Source organism: Strix uralensis, chromosome 13 (genome assembly GCF_047716275.1).
Source record: "Strix uralensis isolate ZFMK-TIS-50842 chromosome 13, bStrUra1, whole genome shotgun sequence".
Classification (NCBI taxonomy): Eukaryota; Metazoa; Chordata; class Aves; order Strigiformes; family Strigidae; genus Strix; species Strix uralensis.
This window is the reverse complement of record NC_133984.1, coordinates 3,144,705-3,162,088: the sequence shown is the minus strand read 5'-3', so window position 1 is coordinate 3,162,088 and position 17,384 is coordinate 3,144,705. Positions and strand designations below refer to the sequence as shown.

General features: G+C 37.5%; 1 protein-coding gene across 4 annotated transcripts in view; it reads right to left on the bottom strand.

Moving 5' to 3' along the window:
• LOC141949452 (connector enhancer of kinase suppressor of ras 2-like) overlaps positions 1-17,384 on the bottom strand; it is a 212,909-nt gene that overhangs the window by 110,023 nt on the left and 85,502 nt on the right. For all 4 annotated transcript variants that reach the window (XM_074883088.1, XM_074883090.1, XM_074883089.1 and 1 more), the window contains exons 3-4: positions 7,967-8,169; positions 6,595-6,682 (exon numbers count right to left, since the gene is read on the bottom strand). In XM_074883088.1, the coding sequence (XP_074739189.1) occupies positions 6,595-6,682; positions 7,967-8,169 (291 nt within the window). The remainder of the gene's footprint in view (positions 1-6,594; positions 6,683-7,966; positions 8,170-17,384) is intronic.

The following is a 17,384-nucleotide window of genomic DNA, read 5'->3' as shown; positions in this document are numbered from 1 at the left end:
ACCCACCTGTCTGCTGTAACAGAATCTGGGCAGAAAATATTTCTGAGGTGTCCTGGCATCTCCCCGTGTTCAGGGAGGCTGACACCCCGACCTGGTGGTGGCGGGAGGCCCTGAGCCCTGTGAGGGAGGGGACAGGGAGTCCTGTGAGGGGGGAGATGAGGAGCCCTGTGAGGGAAGGGATGGGGGGGGGGCACGGGATGAGGAGCCCTTGAGCCCCGTGAGGGGACAGGGAGCCCCAGAGCCCTGTGAGGGAGGGGATGATGAAGAAGCCGCCACAAAACATACTGAGGACCAGGCAGGGTGGGATCCTCACCTCACCAGGGGCCTTGTTTATCATAGGAATTTTGTCTATAATGCCGTATTGGCACTGATTGTTTACATTTAAGTGAATTAATGGTTAAAACCAGAAAAATTATGTTGAGAAATTGCTAAATACTTCTTCAAATATTATGCCACATTGGAAAAAAGCTTTCTACAAAGCAAGATAAGGATTTAAAAACATATTTTTAAGAATGAGAATATGACAAGTAAAAAACACTGTCTTGTTTATTTGTCATTTTTCCCTGAATAAATTTTAAAGTAAAATCTAACTATACCTACAAGATCCCCTCAAGTAACTTAAGATTCCTCATAGTTCTCAAGATTTCCTCTGTCCTGGATCTTAATATGTTAGCAATAACAGTTAATTGCTTTAAACTTCCCATGCAATAATTCCAACATCTCACTCCATTTACTCGACAAGTAGATCAGCTCTATGTCCAGTTTAGGCTGTGGTACTCTTTGCAAGAGAAATAGCAGCTCACTGGCAGATCTCTGCTCCTCTTTTTGAGTCCAGCAGCAAAAATCCTGGGCTATGTCCTGTCCACTGAGGCCACGCTCAGCTCTCAAACCTTATTCCTTGGGTGCTGCTTTAAGGATCTTGTCCCTCAGCCCACCCGAGGCTGCTGCCGAGCAGCTGTAGCCTGTCCCAGCCACTCAGCCCTGGGTACAGGTTACTGTCGCACCCTCAACTCTAAGGGTCATGTTTATTTTGCAGGATTGGCACTTTTGTAGAGAAATTAATTTCTAAGTGAATAAAGTTTAAAGAATATTGTTACAGAATAAGAAAGTTAAAATCAGATGATTGTGAGTGCCAAGTCACACAGAGAAGAATTTATATTAGCATTTCATGGTCAAGTATCACTTTGATGTTTCTTCTGTATTCATACTGTTATTTTCTACAGCACAAAAAGAGAATTCAATTAGTCAGTCTGGTTGGCAATGCCCAAGGCAGTTTTTCCTACAAGTTTTACACACTTCAAACAGCACATCCACCATCTTGTTTTAACCCTCTAAGTACCAAGGGAACAAAATGATCACAGCAGGGCTTGCAGCTTGACTTCAGAGCTAATGATCCTTTTTAAATGCTTCCTTTAATTTCTGTGCTAGAAATACAATATGAACTTCACTCTGAACAAACTTAATTACTTAAGTCTTCTATTTTTTGACCTGATGTATAGTAAAACTGAAATTTTACTGTTTTGTAGAGCAGAATTAATGTTAGCCATACTTATGTTGCACATTCAAGATTAGATTAGCATCAGCAATGTTAAAGGCTTTGGGATTCCTTCCAAAATAGATGCATATTGACTTTTTTTTTAAAATACATCAGTCTAGTTTACTGAGAGGTTAAAAGCACTTGCAATGTTATACTAAAATATTAAGATATGTAGGTCACAATATTCTTCTGATTTATTTTTCTCTGATATATAGCAATGCACTAGGGATCTCATTTAAAAAAAAAATATTTCAGGACTAACATTTATAGAATTTTGATGTATTTTTCTTAGAAAATAAATAATAGTTATAGTGATATTATTTCTGCATCCTCCATAAACAAGATGACATATTAAAAATGTTTTCTCTTAGAGTTTAAAAAAGCTCGTAAAAAAATTAGTAGCTGCATTCTATTTCCCCTCTGTAAAATGATAAAATACAGGAATTACAAAAATAGTCACAGCAGGAGTATTATGTACAAGCCAGCTTCTGCACTACCTGAACATTCTACCTCTCAAAGGTGCAGTACACCTTCATAACTCTGATAAAGCAAAACAGTATTCTTTTGAATATTCATAAAGAGAAAAGGTCAGTAGGACCTGTGCTCACCCACACTATAGTCATAATTTTAGTTTCTAATTCCCAAAGAAAAAAAATGCAAGTACTACTGAAATTTGCAGATACCATAAATAATGTTTTATGACAAGTCTTGAGGACAGTTAACTAACACATAAAAATAGTAATACATGTAAAATATTTAGTTCATTAACTTAGTACAATAAACCAGCATGAGTTAAGTCAACTACTGAAAAGAAACAGAGACCCTGTAAAGGAGCAGCTTGGAAGAAAACTTAAAACTTTGTGATGTTTGCCAGTTGAATGCCATTTCCCAATAGAACACTGCAGTGAAGATCTACTGCAACTTTTGAATGGTGGATGTGAAAAAATGATATTTAAAGTTATATTGCTTGCATAGATAAAATCAAACACTCTTCTGGAATTCATGCATTAAAAAGAATGAGATTGCTCTGAAATTAGGCAAATATACAATGGTAAATACACTAAAGTAACTTATTTTACTTGGTTTAATTAAGTTAAAGACTTGATCATAATCTATATTTAGAAAACAGTGAACAGATGTTTGATAACAAAATGTTCTTTAGCAAATGCAAGCAAAATAAGATTGAGGGGCTGAAAGCTGATGTCTGCAAAGTTCAAACTGAAAATAACACCAACGTTTTTAATGGCAGTTGCTGAATCACAGAACAATTCAGGTGGAAGGGACCTCTGGAGGTTATCTAGTCCAACCACCTGCTCAGAGGAGGGCTAATTTAAAAGTTAGACCAGGTACAGGAAGCTACTAAGAAAGAACAATTTCTATCAATCGCAGTATGAACTAGATAGCTTTAAAAAACATGTTTCATCCTAAACACAAAGTATTTGACTAAGCACAGGGTAAAAATCTGTGATATGGTCTCTGAATTTATCTCAGTAAGGTTAATTAAACATTAATAAAAGGGAGAACAAGCAAAATTTTGTTTGGTTTTTGTTGGAAAATAAATTAGCGTGAGTTGTGCTGACATTCTTTGGTAAGACACAGACAAACGTTTTGTTTAGAGAATGTTTATTCATGCAGTTTAATGCATGTATCAAAAGCATCTATCACAGATTTAAACATCTTTGACATAACCAGGAAAAAAATAGTCAGAAAACCAACTTCTACTAGAACTAGTGAGCTCTTTCTACGTAATGAAAAATTAAGCAAATGGCTACATTTTATGAACAAAACTCCAAACCTATTCTTCCCCAGCTATTCCAGTTCTTTCCCCCAGGGTAGCCTTGGCATGACCAAATCCTGATCGAAATTCAGTTAAATTAGTCTGGTGGGGATTAATTTTCAGAGCAAAAATGAGAGCTAGTCTACTTTGAAGCTAGAGCTATACTTCAGCATGAAGTCAGAGAGCTCAGACATTGCAATACTCTGATCTAACATGCTTTTTTTTGCACATGATCATCAACACATTTTGATGGAACACTGCACCTTAAAATTAGGATGTTTCTGCAGCTTTCTGCATAATGCTATTCTTTTATAGTTTCCCTGCTTATTTTAACGAAGGTGAGATTGTGAGGGATAAGAAATCTGAGTAGAATAAAGTACATTACTAAGCATAAATGGACAGGTATAAAACTTCTCTAAAACTAGAGAATAAAGATCAATATTCTTATAACCAGTATGAGAAGATACTATTTGCAGATAAACAAGTGACTGCTTATTCATTGTAGCATTTACATGGTACGTAGATAATAATACCCAACATTGCAGTTCCTCTGTTAGGATGAAATTTTGAATGAAGATCTCATCTTCACACTAACACAGAGAATGAATATGGCCTAAAATCTAAAAAAATCTGCTTCCTTATTAGATCTAAGAGTATGTCAATCAGATACACACAGTATATCCTAGCAAGAAGATTCATAAGCAGTGTCTATATTAAACTAAGATTACATAGCAATGCCCCCTATTTAGCAGAAAATTCACCTTGAGTAGCAGCTGTAAGTTATCCACACAAAGCATCTTAATTTTGCACAAGATAAATCTTCAGGTTGAAGATATTCCTCACTCAATGTGCCAAACGCATAGCCTTGACTGCTACTTTCACATTGACTAAATTAAATACCTAAAATATATATAATTCATAAAACAAGGAGTATCTGAAAGAATCCAAGATCTAGGTTTCTATTAGTTATTCAGATTATCAATTCATATTTTAGCCTACAGTTAAGACTGCAATTCTGGTTTAGGTGAGACATTTTTGCTTTCATACATTAAGATCAATTTTCCTCAGATTTAGTAGCAGCAAAACTGTCTCCCTATGAATGATTTTGTTTTATCTACTCTTTCTGGTGCTAAGTTTAATATACTATAAAAAGCTCTTAATAGATGACTATCAAACAATTCCAATCTGACAATAAGAAAAGACAAAACTTGATTTGTAACTAACCTGAAGAACCAACTAAACATTTTTCATATTGGAATGCCTTGAAGTTTATGTGAAAGATAGATTGTTTTTAAGTTGTCAAAAGGAGGACAGCTTTGGGAGTGGAGATGAAGAATTGAAGAAAAAAAAAAAAAAGAACCAAACTATTGCTGGCAGAGGAGAACTGAATTTCATCTGCCAAAAGCAGTGAAATAAACGACAGAAACGGAGACAGCAATTCAAAATTACACTATTTTCACTTAGACCACAGGGAAAAAAAAATCAAACTCACACAAAGTGCAATAACAGCTGAAGGGCAGAATCAGAATCCAAACTTTTTATACTGTAGAGAAGTTCATTTTGCTTATTCTGTAAATCAAAAATAGCCTAGTGCTATAAACACCTTGTAAGAGAAAGCTTAATAAAGATACATAAATAATTAAACGCCTACATAGGAACTTTTAAACCAAGAAAAGAGAAAAAGGATCTCTGTTTTGCACTGCAAAAATGCATAAAGGACAAAACTTCTAAAAGGAATAAAGCTGAATATTATAAATTAAGGGTAATAGTGTAAAATACAAAGATTGATATTTATCAGCCTTAGTTCTTTTTTTCCAAGAACTAAAATAAAATTGAAGAGGAAAAAAAGTTTTCAGAATGCTACTACTCCAGGAAACCTTTTAAATTAAATGAGTTCTATGATTGCTCTACTGTGAGGTTACAGGGAAAACTGTGCCAGCATAGGACAGAGGCAGGCAGTGGGTCCCTGTGTACTGGAGACAGGGCTGGTTTAAGATGCTTAAAAAAACTACAGCCTTAGCTAAGCTTTCTTATAATCATAGAACAGTTTGGGTTGAAAGGAACCTTAAAGCCCATCCAGACCCACCCCCTGCCCCGGGCAGGGACACCTTCCACTAGCCCAGGTTGCCCAAAGCCCCGTCCAACCTGGCCTTGAACCCTTCCAGGGAGGGGGCAGCCACAGCTTCTCTGGGCAACCTGTGCCAGGGCCTCACCCCCCTCACAGGGAAGAATTTCTTCCTTAGATCTCATCTAAGTCTCCCCTCTGTCAGTTTAAAACCGTTACCCCTTGTCCTATCCCTACCCCCCTGATCAAGAGTCCCTCCCCCCTTTCCTGTAGCCCCTTTCAGTCCTGGGAGGCTGCTCTAAGGTCTCCCCAGAGCTTTCTCTTCTCCAGTTGAACCCCCCCAACTCTCTCAGCCTGTCCTCATAGCAGAGGTGTTTAATTTCTTCTTGCTTTCCCTCCCACAACACTTTCATCTTTCTCTTTTGCTTCATTCTAAGACAGCCCTGCCTGTTCTCAAACATCTCCATGTACTCCAGTATTTTGTCTCATCAATATTTTTATCCACTTACAAGAGGAAAAGCTCGCTGTACATATTTGTATTTCAGTCTTTTTGTACCTGTGTGACCTTGTCCTACTTCAGGGGCAGACACAGTCAGAGACTATTATTACTTGTGTATTATGTAGCTACAGATAATAATTTTATGTACCTATGGGACTGTACTATATCACAATTAATTAATGAATGCCAGTGATGATAATACTACTACTCTTATTTGTTCCATATTGGGTTTATTTAATGTTGTGAATATTTCTTGTTAATCACTAAACAACTTTCATGCAACTGGCTCTCCTTTAAGTGAAGAAGTCACAGTACAGGTCCTGGATATATTTGTATGTATTGTAAGAACTTGTCCATGAGAGATTTTTGACCATTCATATTTTAATCTGTAATAAACTGCTAGAAGTGGTTAAGCTGTTTCCCACTGTGGCTTTGCTCTTTTGTTTAATAATTGCATGACGGTAAATCACCTGACATGAAATTGTCTACTCAAAAGCAAAGTGGATTATTTTTAACTTCACACTGGCTTTCAATCTATCCAGGCATATGAGGATAATCAAAGTCCAAAAGTGTTCCCATCACTCCCAGAGAAAGAGAACATGCAAAGAACAGAGAGGTAATGCTAAAACAGTTTTTCTTGTGAAGTAAAAGCTTAGCAATGTTTTTATTATTGTAATTTTTAAGCAACAGTATGAAGAGGACTCAGCCACTCCTACCTGTTGCACAATGGTTGTTAGTTCCAGGCACAGTTGAACAATGTTGTTTTTCAGCAGTGAGTATTCTGTCACGCTGACAAATGGAGACCTGTCACAAAGGAAGGACAGGTTTATACAGCATTAAGGATTATAGCTCCCGTTGACTGTATAAGCAGATATATGTAATATAGAGATCACAGAGATGTGAAACACCTAATCATGACAATCTCCAGCAGCAAGTTACACAACTTTTGTAAAATGCACCTTTGAAACAAGAGACAATGTAGGCAGGAAGGATGCAAACTGGATTTTGGCCAGAACATCCAAAGTCATTCTTGTGGAAATAGGAGCTTCCAAATAATTGTAAGTAGTCCAGTACAGCTCATTAAAAAGGCAGCATTTCTAGTATGACATCGCTCTTGAGCAGCAATTAGCACCTTAATTCAGAGAGCAAAGTAATGCTTACTTAGTCTAACAGCTTCCTGCACACTTGGATTTTCTTTAGGCTTTCCGAATTCTAGCTGAATCTGACCCTATCTGAATTTATAAGAACTGACAAGGTCATAGCCTGAGAGAATATGACTGCTGGCATTAGGTTAGGAAGATGTCACCAGGATTATACAAATTCTGTAAAGAAGGGTGATTCACTCTCACTGTGATTTCTCAGGTGCCATTTATACATTGAAGAGCATTCAGATTCAAGATAAAGCTATCCATTGCTATAACTCTAAAGAAAGAAACAAAACATAAATGCTCCGATGCTATTTTATGCTTTGATTTCTGTCTTTCCACAGTCAAAATTTTGACTAAATTTATTCAGAGAGAATTTTAATCAAATTCTCAGTTTGTAGATAAAAAAAATCCCAGTGGTTGATTGTTGAGCATTAACTAACACCAAAACTCTACCTAACACATCAATTCTACTCTTGATAAAAATGTTAATAAAATTAATTTCCAGACTAAGTACTATAATTTATTTTGAATATTCTTAATTGATTTGCTCCACTCCAGCTTTTCTGTGCCTTTCTGATGGCTAAAGGACAGTTCAAACTCCACAATCTTTTCTTCCTTACCCTTCTTTCTGATGATGTTACCACTTGTGGCAGTGAGATGTCAACTTGGAATAGCAAAAAAGTATTCATTTCGCACAAAATACTATCAGACTGAAAGAATCTGAAAAAGTAACTAGAGAAAACTTTAACACCCTCCTGACAGAAAAGGGTACTACATTTTGCCTCCAATATTTGAGAAATTCGCAAAACAAAATTTAGAGCTAGAATTACAGAATTGCCATTTTAGTATTAGAATAAATGAAAACAAGAGAAAAAGAACAAATACAGAACAACCCAAAGAATTATTCTCATGCATAAAGGATGAAGGAATAGTAAGTTACCTGTCCAGCCAGGCTAGTAAGTTCTTGGCAGCACCAATCAAGTCAACTACAGAGGTAAGAAAATCATTTGGCAGTCGTCTGGAGGCCCTGCCATCATAATGGCCACTCCTCCTTCTACCCGTTATAAAGTTCTGAAGATTTTTGGCTGAGGCATTCAGCTTGTGAGACAGAGTTCTCAGGTTTTCGGTCTCCAAACCATAATTCTGAGGGGAAAGAAGATACACAATTAAGTGAAATAGTGTATTTTCAGCTGTGTGAACAAAACTGTGAGGTTGGACATTCTGAAAGGTATTGGCTGAAAGGATAGGCTAGTTATGGATGCCTGGTGTTAGGCCAAGCAGCAGGCTACTGTGTGGATGACATAAAGGATGTGTCTGTCATTAGCACGACCAGCTCTGCTGACACCAACACTCACAACGCTAGCGTCCCCACACCCCCTGGTCCCACTAAGTTGCTGAGGGGAAGGCAAAAACAACCCCCATATGCTGGGTCTCAAGGTCTTTCTCGTTTTCAAAAAGTGAAGGTGAGTCGGTCCGCTATCCCCGACCTGCTACGGTTCAGTGTCAGAAACCGCTTGGAGTATTTGTTACCGCTGAGAGCAGGTCTTTAGCAGTACCACTGCACTGGATCTCACTCACTCTGATTTGTGTTAGCACTCTACCAACTTGCAATAACTTAGCCTTGGCAGAACTTCCCTTTTACTTATGCTCTGAATAAGATATAAAATCTTATATGGCCTTGGTGACAGGCTTTTACAGGAAATTTCTTCCTGAACCCTGCTATTGTTGGTGAGCAGCTGTCCCACGTGTAATGTAATATGGGAACAGTCAAACCAGGTCAGAGCAAAGACGTGGTACTCCTGTTTCCAATGACTGCGTAGGGAAGAATCTGAGAACGGAACAGGCATGTAGTAACAGCTGTTAGTAGTTCAGAGACTTCAGCCAGTGACAGTGTCTTCAGATTTAACAGTTCTTAATGGATTTTCTTCCATTGTTCAAATTCTGATGGGGCAGGGGGGCAGTATTGAATCTAAGTAAAGTTTTCCACACACAACTCCCTTTTCCTTTATTCACATTCCTTCATCCATGTCCCTGTCCTTTTATCACCAAGCCAATTCCCCACTTAGACCCAGGTAACAAGCACAGAGATATCTCATCTCATATACATTAAATAATTCACTCAAATTCACATAGAAAGTCTCAAAGGCACTGAATTGAACGCAGATTTCTTGCTGCTACAACAGGATGTAGCATATGAAAGAATTTAATGAGCATTTAAACAAAATCAACTTTCAGAGTATGGATTGATTACCCACTATTAATTTCAAGTATGTATGTGTTACAGAGGATGACTGATTATCAATATCATGTTAATTTTTCTACCTAAACTTCTTCCTCAAAACAGAGAATAATGAACCGCAAACAATACACAATATTGATGGGCACTAATAAGGATATTTGTACTAGAAATAGTAATTTCTAACAGCAAAAAAGGAAAATGTATTGACCAATACCAAGCTTATGAAATGGGTTTGTATGGAAGTCAAACAAAATACCAACAAACTCTTGGTAAAGTTGTTTGGACCACTTACAGCTGGTCCTTAGGCCCATGCCTTCTCTGCCAGCCATTCCCCCTCTCAAAGTTCACTCTGTAAAATAAATCTGCCTCCAGCTTGGAGGGCAATTTACAAGGAATGGAAACACTTTGCTATCTTAGCTCACTGCAAAGAACTTAGATTTTAAAATAATTTTAGATACTAGGGACAGAATTAGTTTCATTGTTATATACCTATCATGCCTGAATTATCACAGTCAATGAGGTTTGGAAACATCCAGTTTAGGACTGACTGAAACAAATGAAAGTTACGTTGGTTTAGCTACAGATGAGAACAATTCTCCTCTTCATTTTTCCAGAAAAAATACTGCACAGTTAGCAACAGCATCACTAAAGTCAGTCATTCTATTTTGGAAAACTTTAAAGTTAAAAAGCAAGTTGTATTTGAAAGTAGTATGCCATCTGTTTAATATTTGCAGCTAATCTTTCTTTTATTAAAGCACTGAAAGAATTCTCTCCCCTGCTCTATTTTTCTCTCAACTTCTACTCGTGCCAAGATGACGAGTAGGTGGATGTACTGGGATGCCTTTTCCAGCTAGCAACCAGCTAGGCAGGGCTCGGTTTCCCCTCAGACAGAGTTTGATTTTGCACGCTCAACAACACATTACAAGGGTGATAAACCAGATCCTCCTGGTTTTATTTCCAGGTCCAACCTTGCTTATCCCTGCGGAAACAAGTAGAAAACGTTTCACCCAATAATTCATTATTGCATAAAAGCTCTGGAAACCTGTCAGTTTACTTTCAAGAGAAGCTAAGCAGGAAAGGAAACAGTTTAACAAGCAAATCTATAAAAGTCGGAAAGCATGCTAGATACTAGCAAGTGTAATCAGCTGGAGCGATCTTTTCAAGTCATTGGAAAACAGAGAATTGAACAGAAAATGTGTTTGAGGAAATCCACCTAGTGAACAAGTGTATAAATTACATGCCGATGGCAGCTTCAATTAATGTTGATACAAAACTTAAAATATAGCAAAGCATAGATAAAATACGGCCATAAAGATAATCAGAAGATGAAAGGAAATTTTTCAGCACAGTAAAAGTGCTGATGCAAGTTAGTGGTTTAGTTGAGACTTAGCAAGACACAATAAAGGGGCAAAGATAAAAATATTACAAAAATGACAGCGAATCAATATCTCCGTAGAAGACAGACATTGTATTGCTCTAAATTTAAGCTTGCCTCAAATCCAAGATCTTCATTTTTAAATGAAACAACCATAACCAACTATAAATTGGGAAAAAGAGTGGTTAAAATTAACCTTTGAAAGTATCACCTCTGAGCACGTCATCCTAATTTTCTGCACCACAGCTCACCTCATGCCAGCTGCACAGGTTGCTCACCCCACTGCCGCCTCCCACACAATCCGTCTGCCAGGCTGAAGCTCTGATGCCATGAAGCCCCACAGGCCCCACTGTGGCAGCACATTAGAAAACTTCTGAAGGAAGCTAAGGCCCCTTTTGGGCTTCCCTAGTCAGCAGTCAAGGTGATGGGATATGAAAGAGGTTGTTCCAGAGAAGAAAAGAGCAAACAGGTGGGTCCGCACAGAAATTTAAACTGGCTCAGTTATGATTCATTGAACGTGCTTGAAAACACGGGTGGACGAGTCGCAGCTTACGAGGGAAGTGTGTACCTGCCTTCTCTGTACATGACACGGCAAGAAACCAGATCTCTTCTAATTCCTGTAGTCATCCCATCTGCATGACGCTCACTGAGATAGTCTCGAACTTGCCAGACTAAATCATTATCACAGCTACCATATCAGAGCTCAGTTTTCACAGCCGTATATTCTGCTCTCACTGTGTTAAGTAGGTGCTGTTATTGTGAGACACACCATAGAAATGATGCTCCCGAGCCCGAAAAATTCTATCTCCTGGCAGGTGATTTCTTTCTGGCACAGTAAATCCTAGATATAATTTCTGGTTTAAAAAGAAAGAAAAAAAACCCCAAACAAACAAACCACCAAACCTCTAAAAGGGACAAGAGGGTGCCATTAGCATAGGAAGATTATTTTTCATATCAAGAGTAGGGAAAAAAAAAAAAAGCATTACTCTATTCCCTGGTTTTCTTTCATGATGCTTAAGGTTGCTGCATAGTTATTTTTACCAAATTACTCAATTAGTGGAAATGAACATACAGGTTTGGAGACTAAATACTGACTATTAAAGTGACCCCAAATGCTGTTTGTCTAGTAATACACAGGCATAGAATTTGCCAAATTATTACAAAATCTGGATCACAAAAGTGCTTAGTGAGAATGGAAAGTAGACTAAAGCTGCCTACACTCCATTTCAGTCAAACGGACCCGACAGGTATGTTGCAGAAAGGGCCAAAAGAACAGCACAGATTGAACACAGGAAAACATGACCGGTAAATCTATTAAACTTACTTAAGCTTCTTCACAGAGAAGCAGTGTTGAAACAGTAGGAAATTCTGTATATCCACTGAGTGTAATATATGACAGCAATATCACCTTCACACACACACACAACAAGTGTTACATAGAGATTATCTGATCTGCTCAGCGACAGACTGATTCAGTAGTATACTTTAGGTTGGAGCTCAGCGATTCCTGATGCCCTCTTCAATGACAGGAGTTGGAAAGAAGCATTTCAAGAGGTAGAAATTAAACACAAATGTGAGATCAGAGCCAGACAAGCTTATTATAGAGGAATATCATTAGCAATAATGCCAAGATGAAGCTGTGCTTAAAGTGACACTTGTTAGTGAGATGTACGACTGATTTAGGTTTAAGGATAAGTCTGCTTGCTGCCTGTAAAACACAGTTTTCAATTTTGGCAATTTAATTTTCTAATTCTCTGATATTCAAATTATCATTGAGGAATTCCTGCCATCCCCCTAGTTCCCCTCTCCTGCTCAGTTTGAGATGCCTGTTTTGGTGTTCCTAGGGATTAGGGTTATGGTAGGGTGGCGAGAGGGAAGAGACAGGACAGATCGCCTCCAGGGCTTTTGCAGTTGATAGGTTTTTCTGAAGTACAGAAAAAACAGGTGGCTGATGCCAGAAGTGCTAGAATTCAGAAGACAGAAGAGAATACCATTTTTTTTTTTGAACAACCTGAAACAGACTGTTGTTCTTACTAGTGCAGAGTGGAAAATATGATAGAACTTGTTAAATACTCCATATAGTTAAAAATGCGTACTAGAAATTCAAAAATAGGAACTCTGCCTCCAAACAGATATTTATTCCTTTTTATGTCATAAATCCAAAATGCAGAAATAACTAAATACACTGTGACAATGAACCTTCATGCACTGTGTCTGTTCCACAATTCCAGCTAAAAACTCTGCTTGTTTTATATATACATTCTGGTTTGAAGTTCCATTTTTAAAAGACAGTGGGAAAAATGGGTGCATTTTTTATCCATCTGACAATATAACACCTGTGTTTTTTACATATTCAAAGAAGTAGAATGAAAAAAGTCTTCAGCTGTGGCTTAGGGTGTTTTCATATCTTATTGCAGGTATGTAATAACATCACAAATTAGTATTTCATGCTAATGGAACTATCCATGAAAATGTTATCTACTAAGATAAAATAGGCCAGATATTGTAGCAAACGTTAAGATAAAAAATAACAAGTATAATGGAAAAAAAATAAGTGCTAATCAATTTTTTGTAAACACTAACACCTGAAGATCAAAAGCAGAGCAAGAAATTACTGCAATATAAGAACAGTTTATTTATTCTGTGGAAAAAAACCTCATTGTTATATACTTAAAGGTACTAATCTAATGAAATTGTTTTGCTATATGTGACATACAGAGGTAAAAAAACGTATGCACATTGAAATATATTTGACATGGGATGTAATTTTAGCTAAATAGTTTATATTGTATAAGTAATTACTTTAAGTTATCTTAAAAACAGATTTATTGTTAATTATAGTATTTCTTCTTGATGTCATTCATGTAAGTAGTCAGTATAATATATGTATAAATATGCATAAGCACATGGATGCACACACAGCTTTTTCTGTAGGTGATATTTGAGAATCTTACAATTTTCACTAAACCGTATAGTTCAGAGAAATAAAAGTACGGAGCAGTAGATCTGACTGAGGGGCTTAAAGGAAACAACCCTGACTGAAATTCAAGCATCTTGCATGAAATTCACCATGTTAAGGCATTTAAAATACCACAACCTAAATATTGCGCAACACTCCCCTTTTTATGTTTCATGCATAAACTTAAAGAATCCCCCCAATTTATCAGTCCAACCCAGCAGTGGTAGCCACGGCTGCAGGTCTCAGTTTCCTGCTCCCCCACTGCCCCCCCAGCCGCCCCTGGAAGCAGCCCCTCTGGGCTCACGGCACGCTCCACTCCTCCTCAGCGCTCGGTTTCCCAGTTGCTTTAAGCTGACCTATTTGTGAACTGCCACGGAAAGATGCTGCCATGCCCTCTGCCCGAGTCCCAGTACCGCTGTAGAGTGAGCAGGATCAGGGAATTAATTTAAAAGCTCAATCTTCAGGCACATCTTCCCCACTACAGACTGGTTTTTGACCCATTCCCAGATTACACATAAATTGAGTTAAAGTTATTGTGGACTTGCAACATCTGATGCAGCACTGGGGGGATGCTCTGCCCCTCCTCTGCTGGGAGAGCGGGTCTGGCCCCCACCAGCCCTCCTGCTCCCCACGGGCTGTGGGTACGGCAGCACGAGACCTCTTCCCACCTGCCTCCCTGGGACTAGGAGGACTAGGAAAGAGAATTCCCCAAAGCAGCTCTGGGCTTTTGGAATCTCCTTTGGGAAAACACAACGGGCCAGATGGGATCCCACAACTCCCTGCTGGCTGCATCGTTGTGTACGCCGCTCCTGCAAAGGCCGTATCTTCGCAATGAAAATTACAGTGTTTGTGATAGCATATAGTCATTTAGCACTTAATGAGTATAAACAGGCAAACACAGCGTGTTTAATAAAAGAAAAATCCAAAATAATCACACACTATGATTTCAGTATAAATAGTTCTGACGCTTAAATAGAATGAAAACCTTCAAAACACTTTTTTTTTTTTTTATTTCCTTTCTGGAGGTATGTTTTTAAAGGTTAAGAGCCTAACAGCAGAAACCTGATTCTAAAATACTTGTCTCTGTAAACATTTCTTTGATTTCATCACATCGATGTTAAAATTTTGTGGTGATATTTTTATGATACAACTTAAAACTGAAGTTAACGAAGTAGTATGAAGTCAAAGTATGTGAGGCAGTGCATTTCCATCAGGCATGTGATTTTTTTCCTCTTTAAAAAGAATCTACGAGCTGAATATCTTTTACAGGAATAGCAACTAGAAAGAGGTAAATTTTTCATGTAAATCCAAAAGGTCCTTTCTTTGAAATTATCTGAATAAGTAAACAAGTTTTACTATAACATTTAAAATACTAAATTAAAAGTGTGTATTAAACCTTGGTTCCACAGAATATGACCCACTTTAAGTATTTATGACAGATTTAAAATAAAGTGCTAAAATATCTAGATTGGTATTCTATGTGAGCAGAGGTGACATAAATTCAGCTGAAAGAAAGAGTAAGTTATACCTTGTAATTAGAGTATTGTATTTGGTAGTGTTAAAGTTCTGCTGGAGTGGTATGAAGATTGAAACAAAAATTACTTGGCTTGCAGTCTGCTAAAAGTTTTGGTATAACTAGGGCTTACAGCATACTGGGCTCTCTTTTTTTTATTGACCTACCACTTAATTTTTGATGCATTGTACTAAATACATTGTATACCCCGTCCTGGGGCAAGCTGAGTGCTTCAGTGCCTGTCACCATTTGCTGATTTCCAGTGTCTGGACTCAGAGCTGAGATCTTGTTTGGAATCAGAGAACAGTTTGGGTTGGAAGGGACCTTAAAGATCATCCTGTTCCCTGACCCACATGCAGGACCTTGCACTTGGCCTTGCTGCGGTTCACACAGGCCCACTTCTCAAGCCTGTCAAACCCTCTGGAGGGCATCCCTTCCCTCCAGCCTATCAGCTACACCACTCAGCTTGGTGTCATCCGCAAACTCGCTGAGGGTGCGCTCAATCCTGCTGTCTATGTCATTAGCAAACAGTATTGGTCCCAGTAAAGACCCTTAAAGGACACCACTTGTTACTGGTTTCCATTTGGACACTGAACCACTGATTTTAACTCTTTGGATATGGCTATCCAGCCTTAACCATCTAATAGTCCATCCAATCCATCTCTCTCCAACCTTAACCTAAGAGCAGTCTTGCATGATGCTTAAAAATGTCCTCCATCTAAAACCAACTAACAAAATCCACTAGTGATCAAGAGATTCAGCATACAAGTTCAGGTCTAGAGACTGGAACCTAAAACCTAACATATTTCCTGAATGGTAAAAATGGGACAATGATTATAATAATGATAATAAAATGCAAGTTTTGAGAACACATTGAAAAGTTAAACAAAATAAATCAAAGAAACAGTGTAAGTTTTATTAAGGAAACTGTCAGATGTAGTCCATACCGTGCCAGACTCGTCACTGCACAGTAGCATTTTAATTGGGTAATGATCATAATCACATGCTCTATGAGCAAAGGAATGAGTCATTGGAACAAGAGGCAACTGAACCCAACGTGACCTAATTCTCAGAATGTCTTATCACAAACCCCCACTTCACAGTTTAACTTATCTGTCTGTAGTAAATGTCTAGTGGAATTAATATTATAATGGTCGTTCCAGTTACTTTCTAGCAAGGAGATGCTGTACTGCACACCAAAATATATTACACAGAATTTTGATATTAATCAGGATCCCAAATTGCAAAAGAAGCCTAGATTACTAAACAAAGTTGCTTTGCTCTGCATTAGGGAAAGGAAGAAATAGAGGGCACGTCTGGATGCGTGCTACTTAAAGTAAAATATTCAATAATTTATCTATTTTAAAAATATATAAAATCTTAGCCCCTGTTTTGCAAACTAGAAATGTATTAAGAAAACACATTCCATCTTAATGGCTGGGGACTGCAGTTCAAGTAAAACATTGCCCAAATTTGTTTCAGCTTTTTCATTAAAAGCTCTTCTCATTCTAAATCAGTAAATTAGGAACACTATATAATAAAAAAAAAAATCCTTCTCACTATCTTTAATAACATTTGCCTATCAGTTTATTATGACAGTTAAACTGCAGTATTATAACCTACTTTATGTGCATAGAACACAATGATATTTCATAAAAATAAAAGTATAGAATTTATTAATAACTATGGTAATACTATGCAAATATGCAACATCATAATACAAATTAGACTGTACGATCTGAAACACCTTGATTCTTTTTGATGTGTAGCTTTCCTCCCCCTTGCGCTCACTTCCATTATAATTACCCTACCTTTCAGAAGCAAATTGTGACACAATTCTTTCTTGTCTCCTGAGTCTATAATTTGGGACTTGTCACAGTGCTTCTAAGCACTTCATATACCTTCCTATTATCTTGTAAATAGATACATTAATTAGCAGATATTGTGCTAAGATTAAATATTTTAACCTTATTTTAAAACTTAAGATTTGCATTATATTTTTTATTTCCAGAAGGAGCTTTAGTATTTCCATTGTAGTTGAGATATATATAAATGTAATAGAGCATAAAGTGCCTTGAAAAATATTTTACTGAAAAGGGCACGTGTTTCTGACTTCAGATAAGAATTAGAACATGGTAGTCTTTCCTTTAAAACCTGCACCATAAGACCAGCCTTGAGCAGTTTTTTTTCCAGAATATGGTATTTAAATAAATTGTTAAATTTATTTTTAAGTGTTAAGAGAGTCAAATGACTGGACACCTGGTAAGAGGAA